This window comes from Tenrec ecaudatus, chromosome 4 (assembly GCF_050624435.1).
Source record: "Tenrec ecaudatus isolate mTenEca1 chromosome 4, mTenEca1.hap1, whole genome shotgun sequence".
NCBI classification, from domain to species: domain Eukaryota; kingdom Metazoa; phylum Chordata; class Mammalia; order Afrosoricida; family Tenrecidae; genus Tenrec; species Tenrec ecaudatus.
The window spans coordinates 164,344,605-164,360,775 of NC_134533.1; the positions used below are offsets into that span (position 1 = coordinate 164,344,605).

Consider the following 16,171-nt stretch of genomic DNA (forward strand, 5'->3'; position numbering starts at 1 on the left):
TGCAAAATATCAATTCCTCCCTATTCCTGACTTTGTCTTCCCTTCCTGTCTGTGAACAGCTTCCCTAATGTACTAATGTTCATTTGTATGCCCTCAGAGAATTGCCAACAATCCCTTTGTTTGAGAACTTGTTACGAAATGCGGGCTACATGACAGGAAGTGTGTATCAACCTGCCTCAAGTAAGCTTCTGGCCTTGCAGGGATTTTGCTCCATGTGTCCCCCCATGCCTCAACCGCATCTTATCTTTTCTCTTATGTGTAAGTTTTCTGACTGCCTATCATGTCCTCTCGATCTCTTTCATCTTGTAACCTTACAAGGACACAACTGATCAGCCTGGCTGCAGAGGGATGGAGGTACTTTGCTTTCCAAAACAAACTGCCTGAGGGCAAGATTATCTACATCCTTGGTTAATGTTCAGCAGGAACTCACAGAGGCATAATCTATGTGGAGACTCTACAAATGGATTGTGGGCAGCCACTGCAACAATAGCTAAAATTACAGCTCAGAATTTAAGCTGTAATATAGGAGTGGACAAGGAAATATCATTCGAGCTTAAATTCTGTACTTATTAACACTTAAAAGAAACGTTGTGTACTTCATTTTTTTCAGGTGCATACAATAACAGCATATATATATATATATATATATATATATATATATATATATATATATACATATATATGCCAACGCGTATTCTGAAAGTTAAGTCTCGATTGCATGTTATTAAACAAGCTGTAAGGATCATATTGGAGGACATTCATTGCTCAAATGTAAACTTCTGCTGAAGTAATGCTTATAAAGCTTATTGGACTTTAATCTTGAATGAAGGCAACATTTCTCCTTTTGAGAAAGCCAACTAGGAGGCATCCTTGGACATTTTATTTCCCTCAAGAGGTGCCTTTGAAGAACTTATTTCCATAAGACTTTGGGGCAGATCACTTAACTAAGTACAATGAAAAAAAACACCTTGAGACTAAAATAAAAAGTATGAACATAACATGTGTTCTTAATCCCCTTCCATCCCTTAGTGATTTATAAAATATAAAAATATACAATGTCAAGATATATTTGTTTAAACTTTAATTACTAGTGAAGCAAATGTGCAACATTATTAATGTTAAATAATCATATGACTCTCCTTTAGCATTTAAAATAGATTTAATATGATAAGATTTGGAAGAAGGTCTGACTGGAAAGAAATAGTGCTAAAACTAGAAGATGGTGTTCTCAAGAATATTAAGAAGTTGGCATCAGGATTGGAGGAAGTCTTCTTAACAACCTGGGATATGCAGATGATCCCACCTTACTTGCTCAAGTGAAGGGGACTTGCAGTCTACCATGTGGATTACTGCTCAATAGAAAGAAAGCCAACATCCTCACAACTGGACCAGGAGGCAGCATCAGAGTAAATGGAGAAAAGATTGATGTTGTCAAGGATGTTTGTCTTACTTGTATGCACAATCAAGGCTCTCAGAAAGAGCATTCAAGAGATAAAAACCAAACAAATCATTGCATTAGGTAAAGCTGCTGCACAAGATTTGAGAAAGATGGACGCTATTTTGAGGTCTTAGTTGTGCCTAACCTAACCCATGGCATTTTCAATTGCCTTATGTACATGTGAAGGTTGCACATGGAATAAGAAGAACCACTGACACATAGATGCCTTTATATTGGTGGTAAAGAATATTGCAAGAACCATGGACCCACAAAAGAACCAACAGCTTCCTTGGAAGGACAACCAAAGGGCTTCTTAGACATATGTATTGTAAATACTAATCTCTGTAATTCCATGTGGAAATAGGTTATCTTTTTTATATTCATGACACAGAATTGGTGTAAAGTATACCTTAAAGCAACCACTTTGAGAATATTTTAGGGTAAGTCAAAAAGCATTGCAACTAGAATTCCAGTTCGTATATATTTGTTTTGTTTTTTCCTTTTTCAAACAATACATGACTCTGTAAACAGTGAATGTCAGCAGTGATACAATCCTCTTAGTTTTGCCAGGGTGCCTTCTAAGAAAATGTCCAATCAAAACAGGCGCTTCCACTTCAATCTGTTGGGCCACTTAAATTCAAGGCAGAGAGCTTAGTTAGCATAGGGTTATGGTGACTGTTTAGTTTTTGTGTTACTGCCAAAGGAGTAACCTTGATAGATTTTCATGAAGGACACAGGATGAATATTGGGGTTTATTGAAAAGAAATCTTTTTTAAAAACCTGAACATTATATCGGTGAGATAAAACCCAGCAAGTTATATTTTTAAAACATTTTATTAGGGACTCATACAACTCTTATCACAATCCATGCATATATATAAATCAATTGTATAAAGCACACCTGTACATTCTTTGCCCTAATCACTTTCTTTTTTTTTCTTTTCTTTTTTACATTTTATTTGGGGCTCATACAACTCTTATCACAATCCACACATATACTTACATCAATTGTATAAAGCACATCCGTACATTCTTTGCCCTAATCACGCTCAAAGCATTTGCTCTCCACTTAAGCCCTCTGCATCAGGTCCTCTTTTTTTTCTCCCCTCTCTCCCCTCCCCCCTCCTTCATGAGCCCTTGATAATCCACAGATTTTTTGTCATATCTTGCCCTACGCGGAGTCTCCCTTCCCCCCCATTCTCTGCCATCCGTCCCCCAGGGAGGAGGTCACATGTGGATCCGTGTAATCAGTTCCCCCTTTCCAAACCACTCAGCCTCCACTCTCCCAGCATTGCCCCTCACACCCCTGGTCCTGAAGGTATCATCCACCCTGGATTCCCTGTGCCTCCAGCTCCCATATGCACCAGTGTACAACCTCTGCCCTATCCAGTCCCGCAAGGTAGAATTCGGATCATGGTAGTTGTGGGGAGGAAGCATCCAGGATCTGGGGGAAAGCTGTGTTCTTCACCGGTACTATATCGCACCCTGACTGACCCATCTCCTCTCCTAAACCCCTCTATGAGGGGATCTCCAGTGGTCGACACTTAAGCCTCGGGTCTCCACTCTGCACTTCCCCCATCCTTCCTCCATCTCCCTTGACTTTCCTCCTGCCCCACTACCATGCTCCATCCCCACCTGGGCTACAGCTATACATCTTCTCTATGCAACCTTACCCTTGATCATTCCCCACCAGGCCTGCTACTCCCCCCTCACTACCATTTTGGGTCCCATGTTGTTCCCTTGTCCTTGTGTTTGTTAACACCACATCCTTACCCCCCTACCCCACCCCCCAGCCCAAGTCCCCCCCGGAACTGTCGGTCCCATTGTTTTTCCTCCAGATAGTTCATCCAGCCTGTCCTATTCAGACAGACCTGTGTAGACACTAACATGCACGAAAACAAGACAGAGGAAAACAAAGCAACAGTATACAACCAGACAACAAAACAACAAAAACAAACCACTGACAAAGAACAAAACAAAACACTTCACAAAAGAAAAGCTTGTAGTTAGTTCAGGGATCGTTTGCTGGCCCTTAGGAGCATTTTCCAGTCCAGTCTGTTGGGGCACCACGCCCTGGCCCCAAAGTCCACTTTCAGCATTCCCTGGGGACCTTGCCACTCCATTCCCTTGCTGCTCCGCTGCACTCCCCCAGTGTTTTGTCTCGGTGTGGTGGGATCAGGTCAGGTGCAATTCCCACACTGTGTCTCCGGTGCTGTCCCCTGTATCGCCCTTAGTCACTGAGGGCCACCATTTCTCATAGTAGGGCCAGCCATGTTGTTCTCTCTGTGGACTGGCTGCTCTACTCAGGAACATCATCATCACGGCCTGGTGGGCCAGGCTGTGCTCCACTCTCTCCTCCTGCCCCTTCATCTGCTCCCGTGTGCTCTGATCAGATATGTCCATCTCCCGGAGCTGCAGAGCCAATGTCATCCTTTGAAACAAATTCTTTTCAGGGGAGGGGCAGGAATCCACTTAATTTTTGGTGCTGGGACCAGCCTCCCAGACCTCTCCACAAACCCAGCAAGTTTAATGAATATTTTCTCTCAGGCTATTGCATTTGCCCATTCTTTGAGAGTGTCAAAGGTAGTTCTATGAGAATTGCACAGGGAAACTTTACCACATTCACTTTACCATTTCTATGGTATTGTCCCTTCAGACTTTCTTTTGGTTCTTAAAATGCTGATAAAATGTAAAATAAACATGATTTGCATCCTTGTATGTGGTGTAAATCAAAGTGCCCAGAATTATTTTGGGAAGAAATAGATGAAAAATTACCTTCAGAAATATATATACCCTAATGAGAGATATGTTAAGAAACAATAACCTCAAATTTCTATAGTTTTGTTTCAGAAAGGTTTCTAAGATTCCATATCAATGCTTTTTGACTTGCCCTCGTCGATGAAATGAAACAAGAATGCAAAGCAGGCATTGATGAGGATGAGAGCAGCTAAGCACTGTGCATACTGCCCGGGAGCATGAGCAGAGACAAGCACCGTCCTTCATAGCCCAAAGAGAGAGAGCCTTTCCTGAGAGCTGGGATTCTGAATGTGGACTGTCAACCTCCTTGACTGTGAGAAAGTAAATTTATGCTTGTTAAGATTTTGTTGGTATTTCTGTTGTAGCCGCACTTGATAACTAAGACTCAATTGCTTGCTTATTTTAACCTCAAAGTTTGATCTTATCATTAAAAAATTAAATAAAAATTAAGAATGTGTTGCTGTGGTGTGTTAAATGATAGCTTCCCTGGGCTTTGGGCAGATTTAATGTTACCTCATTGTTATTCAAACCTGGAAGACACAGGGCCACACTGTGACACTGCCAACGAGGCAGGCAGAAGTCCATCTTGGGTATATCTTGTGGCTCAGAGTATTTGTTCATACACAGAGCCCTCTTCTACCAGAACTGTCTCTCAAATAGATGGAGCACATAATGATAATTTTGTGAGCAATGTCTAATAATCAAAATGCATGTTAAATAATTCAATACAGCCCTGGAAAGCATATATTTGACTAAATCTTACCCACAACCTCTAACATTAAGGAAAACAAATTCACACTAGATTGTGATATCTATTTTATAGCTCAAAATTACATGTTTTAATGAACAAATATATGATGTACTTAGCCCCAATATGCCTGATACTTGAAAGCTGATTACTTCTATATAAAAATAAAATTAGAAATAGATGAGGCATCATATGAGTTATAAATTGCTAGGCATTTTAGAATCAAGCATTGATTTAGATATGTATGGCAGTTTTCTCATAAAGGAACCAATGTTCAAGTGGTAAAAATACTTTCTCAATTATGCATTTTGAGATAATAAGATGATGTAAATCAAATTTCTGAACATTTCCACTTATATTAAAAGGAATCACTTTCTAAAACATTAGTTACCTAATTATTATTTATTTAGTGGATTATATAACTTAAATAAGTGTTCCTAACTAAACATTCGTAAGTTTAAAGTATGTAGAAATGTTTGCGTGCATTCTTCCCCTTTAGTTCCACAACATATTTATAATACATGTCTAATCATTATTTGATCTGTTTATGTATTCTACAAAGTTTAAAGAGCAGGTTGCTGATGTTAACTGTATTTGATTTTGTTCTGCATTTAGGGCTATCCCTAACACCCGCTTGGTTCACTAACACCCGCTTGGTTCACTAACACCCACTTGCTTCATCTCCATTTCCAGTTGAGTGTCAGATTATTGTGATCCATAGGGATTTTACTGGCAGATTTTTGGAAATAGATCACTTGGCCTTTCTTCATGATCTCTTAGCCCAAATGTTGCCTTGAAATTTGTTCATCTGCGTAGCAAAACACAAACTTCCATTGAAAGGAAGATGGTGATTGTGTATTAGTTTCTTTATTAAATTTTCTTCTCCTCCAACAGGAAACTTGTGTTTTAATGTTCTCTCTTTATAAGTTTATTTTTGGAGAATCCAGATTTTAACACATTTTTCTCCTTTTAAACACACAATTAAAATATAGCATTAAACTCTAAAAGTATTAATAGAACATGTAGGAAAAAATAAAACAAAGGCATGAATATGCAATGTTAAAAAATGCTACCTTGACACTATTGTCTATAGGCATATTGGAGTGAAACATTTATTTTTGAATGGGTATATCAGGAGATGCACAATTCTTATAATGTCAACACAACCAATTGGCAAAATAATATGACAATTGATCAGAGCTTGAATGTTCCAAATATGTTTCAAAACTTAGGCCTCAAATGACTAATTTCACAAATTTCAACTGCTTTACAAAAAATTAAGTTTCTTGGCAATGAAAAAGAGAACATAATTCTAAGAAACTTTACAAGAGTTCTAAAATTCATGTTGGCTAGAGGCCATCAATCATCACTATGAATTGGCTTTCATCAACAATTCTTGCATTCTTTCTTTTATATATGAGTTAGAATTTACTAGATGGCAACACTTTTCTATTTATCACTAGTGATACTAGTTTTCCTCTAATGGCAGTAATGCAGAACTTTTTCTTAGAATATATTCATTTAAATGGAGTACATTGATGTTAATCCACAAAAACAAAAAACAATGCTACTACTGAATCTTTCCAACTCACAGCGACCCCTAGAACCAAGTAGAACTGCCTCTGTGATTTTATGATACTGTACCGCTTTTGGAGAGTAGAGAGCATCATCTTCCTCCTACAGAGTTGTTGGTGGTTTTGAACTCTTGACCTTGAAGTTAGCACACCAAAGCATAACCCAGTGATATGAAACAGATTTAAGTAAATAAAAATGGAATAATCAAATACAGCCAGAACGTCTGACATGAATGAATAGTCCTTGCATTCTTCAGGGAATTGTCAGAGGTAGGTGGTTGCAGTAAGGGTGGGTCGGGGAGCAGGTGGGACACAGACATACCTGTGGGGATTGTATAAGCTATTCTCATTCACACTCTCACTGCCATCTAGTTGATGCCAACACACAGTGATCTTATCAGGCAGGGTAGAACTGCCCTGTGAGTTTCTAGGCCTTTAACTCTTTACAGGAATAGAAAGTCTCATCTTTCTCCCAAGAGAAGTTGGTGATGATTTCAAACCACTAACCTTGCAGTTAGCAGCCCAAAGTGTAACCACTACAGCAACAGGGCTCCCCAGTACTGCCATAGATCTGAATCTCGAGGCTAACTTCTAAAGTCCTATTATGGGCTTTAAAAAAGTAGTATGATAGGTTATTTCCTATGGAAATGAGCTTTCACTAACTTAAGAAGGCTATGTACTTCATGGGTTGAATTTGGAAGGAAGTTCATAGTCAAAGGTCGTCAACAGGAGTGGAAGAAGGGCAAGGTATTGGGATGGGGGTTGATTATAAGTTTAAAGTGAAAAAAAAGAGAAAAAACTTAAATGCTGAATACAAAGTTGATTATCTGATATTAAGCCCCCACCTAATTTACAATAAAATTTTTAATAAAAATGAATTAAATAACATTTAAAATAATGTACTCATTAGATTCAAGTTAGTGTAAATTCACAGATACATATACTGATTAATACCATCAATAAGCTTTCAGTTGCTTACTTTCCCCACATTTTATATCACACATAAGCAATTAATCAAACAATAAGAAAACACACACCTGTCATTTCCAAGACTTTTGGAAAAAAATGTGTCCAGAATCGGCATTGTTGAGCTCGTAGTTTGGTGGATATTCTTGATGATTCAGTGTTCAAGGTTAAATATTTCTGTTCAGGGCTTTTGAAGACTGGCCATCTTGTGCCATTGTTCTGTGTCCCATTTGGGTTTCTAAATAAAGAGAAATATTGTCATCCTACTAACACGTTTTGTTAGATGAGAAGGATATTATTCTCTAAATCTGTTATTAAGGGTTTACAAAGTTAGAATAAAATGTTTATTTGCTTTCATTATGCATAGCATAGTGAAACTAGATTTGTATCTTTTAACACGGTCAGTAAAAATTGTAGGAATTAAAATTCAAATAATAATTATTGCAAGCATCACAGTTTAGCTTATAGGACCATTAAAGTTGTGTTGTATTTTTTACTTCGTTGACACAAATATTTTCATCCAGCCTGATTATGTTCAAAAGGACAATGTTATTTTGTCTCATCTTCTTCTACTAACCCAGAACCAATCTTTTTCACAATGAACACTGAAGAAAATATGTGGGGCCACATTTAACTTCGGTCTACACAAAAGAAAGGGAGCTTCCAAATCTACATGAATTCTATGAGGTAGAAGTCACACATACTTCCCAGCTCCATCCTTCTTTACGCTATCTGACACCAACCATCTCTCCGATAATGCTCTACTTCCCTAATGGTTCAGTCATCAATTATAATGATCAAATATAACTCACAGACAAAGCTTACAATTATGGCTGTTATAAAATAAAATAATAAGTTCCAAAATATTACAGATGCAATTGCTTTGCCCAATGCATCTTATCAGTTATGCTGGCAGGAATATCTCTCTGGTCCTCCGCTTTCCAGACATGTGGTCCTGTGGCCTTCCTGTGGACCAAGAGCGAAGCTCCTCTGAACTCCCTTCTTGTCTAGTTGGTGTGGTCTCTGTTGTCTCTGCTGCTCCTGCCTCTTCAGATAGGGAACTCACCGGTGGATTTTATTACTTTATGGCTATAGGATTCTTTTTCCCTTTTCTGAGATGGCTCTTTCTCATACCTGAGCAAAGCTAACCTATTCCCAGTAAAAGTTTTTATACCTTAATTGTATGCTTCCATTCAGTCATTCGGTGGTAATTTCAAAGGTTATTGCTGAAAGAGCCATGTCAAGTAATTTCATTTCCTTGTAAATGTTCATAGCTACTACCCAATATCTCTTGCTTTTGTTATCTTCTATTCATTTTTATAATTACAGCATGTTTATGGGACATATTACACACCTCTTTATTATGTCATTTTCACACTACTCTAAGAACTACCTTGAGTCTCTGTCAGAAATTAGTTATAATTACCTAGTATTTCCTCCCTTTTCTCACTCCCTTGCTTTTCCTCCATTATTCTACTTCGAAATCCTTTAGTCTCCAGCTTTATGGATCCAAGTCCATGTAAAATCTACATATGCTTCTGTCTTTTCTTTTTATTTCCCTTATCTTTAATTTTGATATCAAAATCTGTAACCAATGACTACATAACTTAGACATCCATTGTTTAAGATTCATTTTCACACAATAATACACAATTAGATATTATCCCCTAGGTCAGACAAATAGAAACTCAACAAGTAAATACTTTTAAAAGGAGCTCCACTATAATGAGTCAATATCAATATTCTAGATTTCCCCTGAATATATTTGAACGTGATTATTATGCGTCAGACATGTACTAGGCTAAAGGAATTTAAATAAATATAAAAAAGCACCTTTTGCCACAGGAAATTTATAAGCAAAACATTCATGATAACATAGAACTAATGTCATAAGGTTGTTTATTACACTGTGCAGTTGAGTTATTTTTAGCCCACTGTGACCCCATATATTAGCGCAACATTTCCCAATAAGGCTTTCTCAGCTTTAGTCTTTACAGAAGCCAACCACGAGGATTGTCCCCAAACCCCACACCCCTGATGCTGTGCGTGTTCAAAGCACCAGACTTAGCAGCTAAGTATTGACCTGATGTGCCATCAAAGCTCCATGATATGATATCGTTGTTACTGCTAGGTACCATGGAGGTATTTCTTACTCCTGCTGCCTCAAAACTCAACAGAAAGAGACACCAGCACATCCTGGCCTTCTTCCCGATTGTTCTTATGTTTGAGCCCTCTGTTGTAGCAACTGTCAATCCAGCTTGTTCCGTGCTTTCCTGTTTTTCTCTATTCCTCTGCTTTACTAGGCAGGATGTCCTTCGGTGAGGAAGGGTCTCTTCTGATAAAATGTCCAAAGTCTGTGAGAAGCAGTCTTACTCCCCTTGTCTCTAAAGAGTAGTCTGGCCTTAGTTCTTCCACGACAGATTGCTTTGTTCTTTTGACAGTTCATGGTGCTCACAATATTCTTAGTCGGCACCATAGTTCAAATGTGTCACTTCTTTTTGGTCTTCCTTATCAATGTTCAACTTTAATATGCAGATGAGGCTATTAAAAACACCATGGTACCAGTTATCAGGCATCAAAGAACAAAAAAATCATATAATTGGCTGCACACCTCCATGATACGATCGCTGAGGACAAACGGGTGCATAAGCAAATGTGGCGAAGAAAGCTGATGGTGCCCGGCTATCAAAAGAGATAGTGTCTGGGGCTTAAAGGCTTGAAGGTGAACAAGTGGCCATCTAGCTCAGAAGCAACAAAGCCCACATGGAAGAACACACCAGCCTGTGTGATCACATGGTCCCAAAGGGATCAGTTATCAGCCATCAAAGAACAAAAAATCATATCATTGGCTGCACACCTCCATGATACGATCGCCGAGGACAAACGGGTGCATAAGCAAATGTGGCGAAGAAAGCTGATGGTGCCCGGCTATCAAAAGAGATAGTGTCTGGGGTCTTAAAGGCTTGAAGGTGAACAAGTGGCCATCTAGCTCAGAAGCAACAAAGCCCACACGGAAGAAGCACACCAGTCTGTGCAATCACGAGGTGCCAAAAGGATCAGGTATAGGTATCATCCAAAAAAAATACCATAGTGAATGAAGGGGAAAGTGCAGAGTGGAGACCCAAAGCCCATTTGTTGGCCAATGGAGATCCCCTCACAGAAGGGCCTAGGGGAGGAGATGAGTCAGTCAGGGTGCGACATAGCACCGATGAAGAATACAGCTTTCCTCCAGTTCCTAAATGCTTCCCCCCCCCCCACACACACACACACAACCATGATCCAAATTCTACCTTGCAAGACTGGATAGAGCAGAGGTTGTACACTGGTGCACATAGGAGCTGGAGGCACAGGGAATCCAGGGTGGCTGATACCTTCAGGACCAGGGGTGTGAGGGGCGGTACTGGGAGAGTAGAGGGTGAGTGGGTTGGAAAGAGGGAACCGATTACAACGATCTACATGTGACCGCCTCCCTGGGGGAAGGACAACAGAGAAGGTGAAGGGAGATGCCAGATAGGGCAAGATATGACAAAATAATAATCTATAAATTATCAAGGGCTCATGAGGGAGGGAGGAGCAGGGAGGGAGGGGAAAAAAAGAGGACCTGATGCAAAGGGCTTAAGTGGAGAGCAAATATTTTGAAAATGATTAGGACAAAGAATGTACAGATGTGCTTTATAAAATTGATGTATGTATATGTATGGATTGTGATAAGAAATGTATGAGCCCCTAATAAAATGTTTTTAAAAAAGAGAGAGAGAAAAAACAAGCACGATGGCTTGGGTCAGGTGCACCTTTATCCTCAAAGTAGCCTCCTGATTTCCAACAATTTGAAGAGGTTTTGTGCAGCAAATTTACCCAATGCAACCCATCATTTCATTGCCTGACTACTGCTTCCATGAGCACCGATTGTGCATGCAAGCAATACCAAATCTGTGACAACTTCAATCTTTCCTCTGTTTATCTGTTTACCTACCTATTGGTAGGTAACATGTAGGAACTGGTTGATATTATAGAATGGCCTAAACAAAATCTTATGGAAAAGGCATGCATTTCAAAGAAAGGAGTAATACTAGATAATCACTATATTCCTGAAAGGAGATTATTATTAGAGTGGAATTCCATTTGAAGTAAGGAAGGAGAATAGGGGACGGAATCAAAAAGGAACGTTAAAGGGAACGGACAACCAGAGGCATAAAGAATGAATGCAATTTTAAGTTCAAATATCAGTAGAAAAGTAATTTCCTTGGATTCTAAGACAAAAGGAGGTACTATTGGATGTATAGCTTTAATATATTACTGTTGCTGCATTAAGTCCAGATACCCTGTGTCAACAGACTTTAGCTTGTAGACATTTTCCATTCTTGAAGGATTTATGACTAAAGGCATTATTGTTAACATACTATGTTAGAGATATTAACTTGTAGAGGATGTTTAGAATATACATATATAATATATCAATGGATATTTATATCCACAATAAAATAATATTCTCTGAGTAAAACTGAATACAATGGCATAAATATTGATCATTCTAGAGTTCAGATTACCGAAAACATTGCCTTCAAAGTAACTTTTTCAGATTATAAATGGGTTCTAGTGTTAATAGACATAAGTTCCCCTGTTTCTCCCTCACTTTCAGAAAGCTTGTGAACTCCCACAAAATTGGGAAGAGAAACAGGCTTTCCTCCAGCTTGGTTATCTAGAGATAGATTTTTCCAGGAAGAACTTGTCTCTAATAAGCTTCATACATTAATGCTTTATCAAGAAGCAGACATACTAAACAATGAATTTTAGAGATTTAGACAAAGAAGTTCCTGATAGACTAGCTGGTTTTATGTAGGAAATGGATGATTTAATAAGAATTATTAATAACCAGAGCCATTCAAGCTAAAACAATATCAGAACACGATTGAAACCTCCTGCTTGAGGATATTATTTGAGAGAGGTCATGAAGAAAATTTCTTCAGATCACAGATAGTACACTTGTCTAGGTGAATTATGTAGGTTTCTCCACCCCCCCACCCACCCACCCCCGCTTTCTTTCAAAGCTTTACAAACTAACAAGCATCCAGCTGCTGGAGGAGGGCTGTTAAACTTGGAGAGTCATTGGGCGGATTTGGTACAGCAATTCTTATGGTCCTAAATTGCCCACATCCCTTCTAATTCCACTCTAATTTACTCACGGCACCATTTTAACTGCACATTCATTTCTGCTTTTTGAAAATGGTAACTTAAACAGAGCTGACTTGTACTTGAGTTCAAGAGCGAAGTACTAATGGCACTGCCAGTGTTCATTTAGTAAACTTTGTCCTATGAAATATCTCATGACATTCTGAATTGTAATTCAGAGATAACAGAATTCCTTTGCCTATGGATGCAAATATAGTTTTCAAAAAATTCCTGTAATGGCTATTAAAGTGATGAAACATTTTATTCTATAATTTGAGGGGTTCTCCATAGAAATTCATCTAAACAAGAAATATCATTTTCTTCCTATCTGTATCAATTAAACATTTTGTGAAGTACAACATATTTCCCAAATACACAATTCAGAAACAGTATGAAAGCATAATCTAAATTAAAAGGTAAATTTAAACATTTTCATTTTGCTATGTCTCATAAACATTTTATGTTCTTGTCTGTGGTGGAGTGAAATTTCTTAATATGCCTCTTTTCAACTCAAGTCTATCTTCACAGAAGTACAGTCAGAATGATCCCTGCAGGCATGGATGATAAGACATCATCTCACATATTTTGCACATGTTATTAGGAGAGACTGGTCCCTGGAGAAGGGCTTCATGCTTGAAAAAAAATAGAGGGGTGGTAAAGAAAAGTGTTGGAAACAATAGAGGAATATGGCAGAGTGGCATGATTCAAGATCAACAGACAATAGTCTATCGGACTGCTCTGCACATCAGACAACATCACAGAAGAGATGATTAAAAAGATAGTACCCTTTACATTTGCCAAGCACATATTGAAATACCTAGGTATATACCTGACTAAAGAAATGAAAGATTTGTATGAGGAAAATTATAAAACACTACTACAATAAATCAAGGGTGAACTCAACAGATGGAAGAATATCCCATGCTGGTGGATTGACAGACTACATAGTAAAGATGTCAGTTCTGCCCAAAGCACTATATAAGTTCAATGCTATCCCGATACCAATACCACCATCCTTCTTCAAAGAATTGGAAAAACTGATTACCAACTTCATATGGAGGAGGAAGAAGCCCAGAATTAGCAGAGAACTCCTCAAGAAGAAGGACAGAGTGGGAGGGCTTGCTCTTCCTGACTTTAGCACATGCTATACAGCCACAGTAGTCAAAACAGTGTGGTGCTGGTATAATGACAGATATTCAGACTAATGGAAAAGAGCTGAAGACCCAGAAATAAAAACATCAGCATACAGGCAAGTAATCATTGATAAGGGTCCAAAATTATCAAATGGGAAGCCGATGCCCTCTTCAATAAATGGTCCTGGAAAAAATGGATATCTACCTGCGGAAAAATGAAACAAGACCCTTCCCTCACTCCATGCACAAGAATAAACTCAAGGTGGATCACAGACCATAAGATAAAACCCAAACAATTAGGGCCATTAATGAGGGAATTGGGACAAGCCTGAGAACTTTGGCACAGGAAATACATAGGCTATCGGAAATTGGGAAGAACACAAATAGAGAGGAGTCACAAATAGACAAGTGGGATACATTGAAGGTAAGTCAGCTGTGTACATTGAAATAATTCACCGAGAGTAATAAGAGAGCCTCCTGACGGGGAAAACACAATGACACATGAGACACATCAGACAAAGGTCTTATTATTAAAATCTACAGTACTTTGCAAGCTTACAATAAAAGAAAAACTAACTGCTCACTGAGGAGGTGGGCAAAGGACCTGAACAGAAGTTTCACAGAGTCTGAAATTCGAATAGCCAATTAACATATAAGAAAATGTTCCCAATCATTGGCCATAAGAGAAATGCAAATTAAAACAACTGAGATACCATCTAATGCCCTCAAAAATAGCCCAATTCAAAGACTCAGAAAGTAACAAGTGTTGGAGGGGCTGTGGGGAGATAGGAATTCTCATCCACTGCTGGTGGACCTGTAGGTAAGTACAGTCACTATGAAAATCAATTTGGCAATTTCTAAAACAGATGGAAATTGAGCTACCCTATGACGCAGCAATCCCCCTACTGGGTATACACCCAGAAGAAGCAAGAAACAAACCACGGCCAGACATCTGTGCTCCAATGTTCATTGTGACACAGTTCACAATTGCAAGAAGTTGGGAACAACCCAAATTTCCATCAACAGACGAATGGATTTTAAAAACTATGGTACATACATTCAATGGAGTACTATACATCACTAAAAAGCAGCGATTAGTGCATGAAGCATATCACCACATGGGAAAAGCTGGAGGAAATAATGCTAAGTGAAATAAGCCAAGCACAAAAAAGACAAGTATAACATGAGTCGACCTAGGTAAGTTCATTTAAAAAAGAAAAGAAAAATGCAAAAGTAGCACAGGGAAAAAGTTACTGTATACAAATACTGCACGGGTAAGGTCCAGGTAGTATGGCAGGGATCAGACCAAATCCAGGGGGCACATATGGAAGCTAATTAGAAGGGGGGAGGGGAAAAAGAGAGATGTGTGGCAGGGGAATAGGGCACTGATCCACCCAAGGAAAGGGTATTGTGTACCCACAGGGAAAAAGGGACCAGACTTAAATCTGGTATTCCAGGATGTGAATGCAGTGTGCAGGCATGGAGTGGGGAGCCAGTGGAGGAGGCCTGAGAACTTGGCTCCCATACCACCTACATACCACCCTCTCCCCAGAAGAATTTACTTTAGAGGATGGCATTGAAACTGCAACTAGGGGAGATGGACATGTTTGATCAGAGAACACGGGAGCAAATGACTGGGGGTGAAGAGAGAGTGGAGCACAGCCTGGCCCACCAGGCCTGGAGAACGATATCCCCCCTCCGAACACCCAATGCACAGAGTGGACAATATGGCTGATCCCACTATGAGACATGATATCCCTCACTGACGCATGGCCCTAAGGGGACAACACTGGCCCTGTGTGACCCCACGACACTGAAGCAAAACACTAAAGTCCTGCAGAGAGCAACGGGGGGAGCAGAGCAGAGAGCTTCTGAGGGAGTGCAAAGGACAGACTTGGAGGCCAGAGTGTGGTAGCCCATCGAACCTGACTGGAGGCGATGCCAAGAAGTCAAAATTCAGACCTTGATCTATTTACAGGTTTTCCTTTCTTTTTAATTTTTTTCTTTTTTTAAAATTAATTTATTCTTTTCTGGGTCATTGGTGTTCTTTTTGTTTTCATCGTTATCTTCTCTTTTGTCACTTGGTCTTGCTATGCATTGTTTTTTGGTGCGTATTATTATCTCTGCAGATCTATCTACGTAAGATAGGCTGGATGAACAAGCTGGAGGAGAAAACAACAGGACCGATGGTTCTGGGGGGACATGGGAGAGGTGGAGGCGGGGATAAGGAGTGCTGTTGACCAACCCAGGGACCGGGGAACAACAAGTAATCCAAAATTAGTGACAAGGAGGGTATGAAAAGCCTAGCAGGGATTCAGCAAGGGCAATGTGACCCAGAGAAATTACTGAAACCCAAATGAAGGCTGAGCATGATAGTGGCACAAGA

At 39.3% G+C, this 16,171-nt stretch overlaps 1 protein-coding gene across 1 annotated transcript in view; it reads right to left on the minus strand.

The window, feature by feature from the left end:
* Window positions 1-16,171, minus strand: part of BCHE (butyrylcholinesterase) — a 94,488-nt gene that overhangs the window by 7,774 nt on the left and 70,543 nt on the right. The window contains exon 3 of the mRNA XM_075546999.1: window positions 7,555-7,721. Coding sequence (XP_075403114.1) covers window positions 7,555-7,721 — 167 coding nt within the window. The remainder of the gene's footprint in view (window positions 1-7,554; window positions 7,722-16,171) is intronic.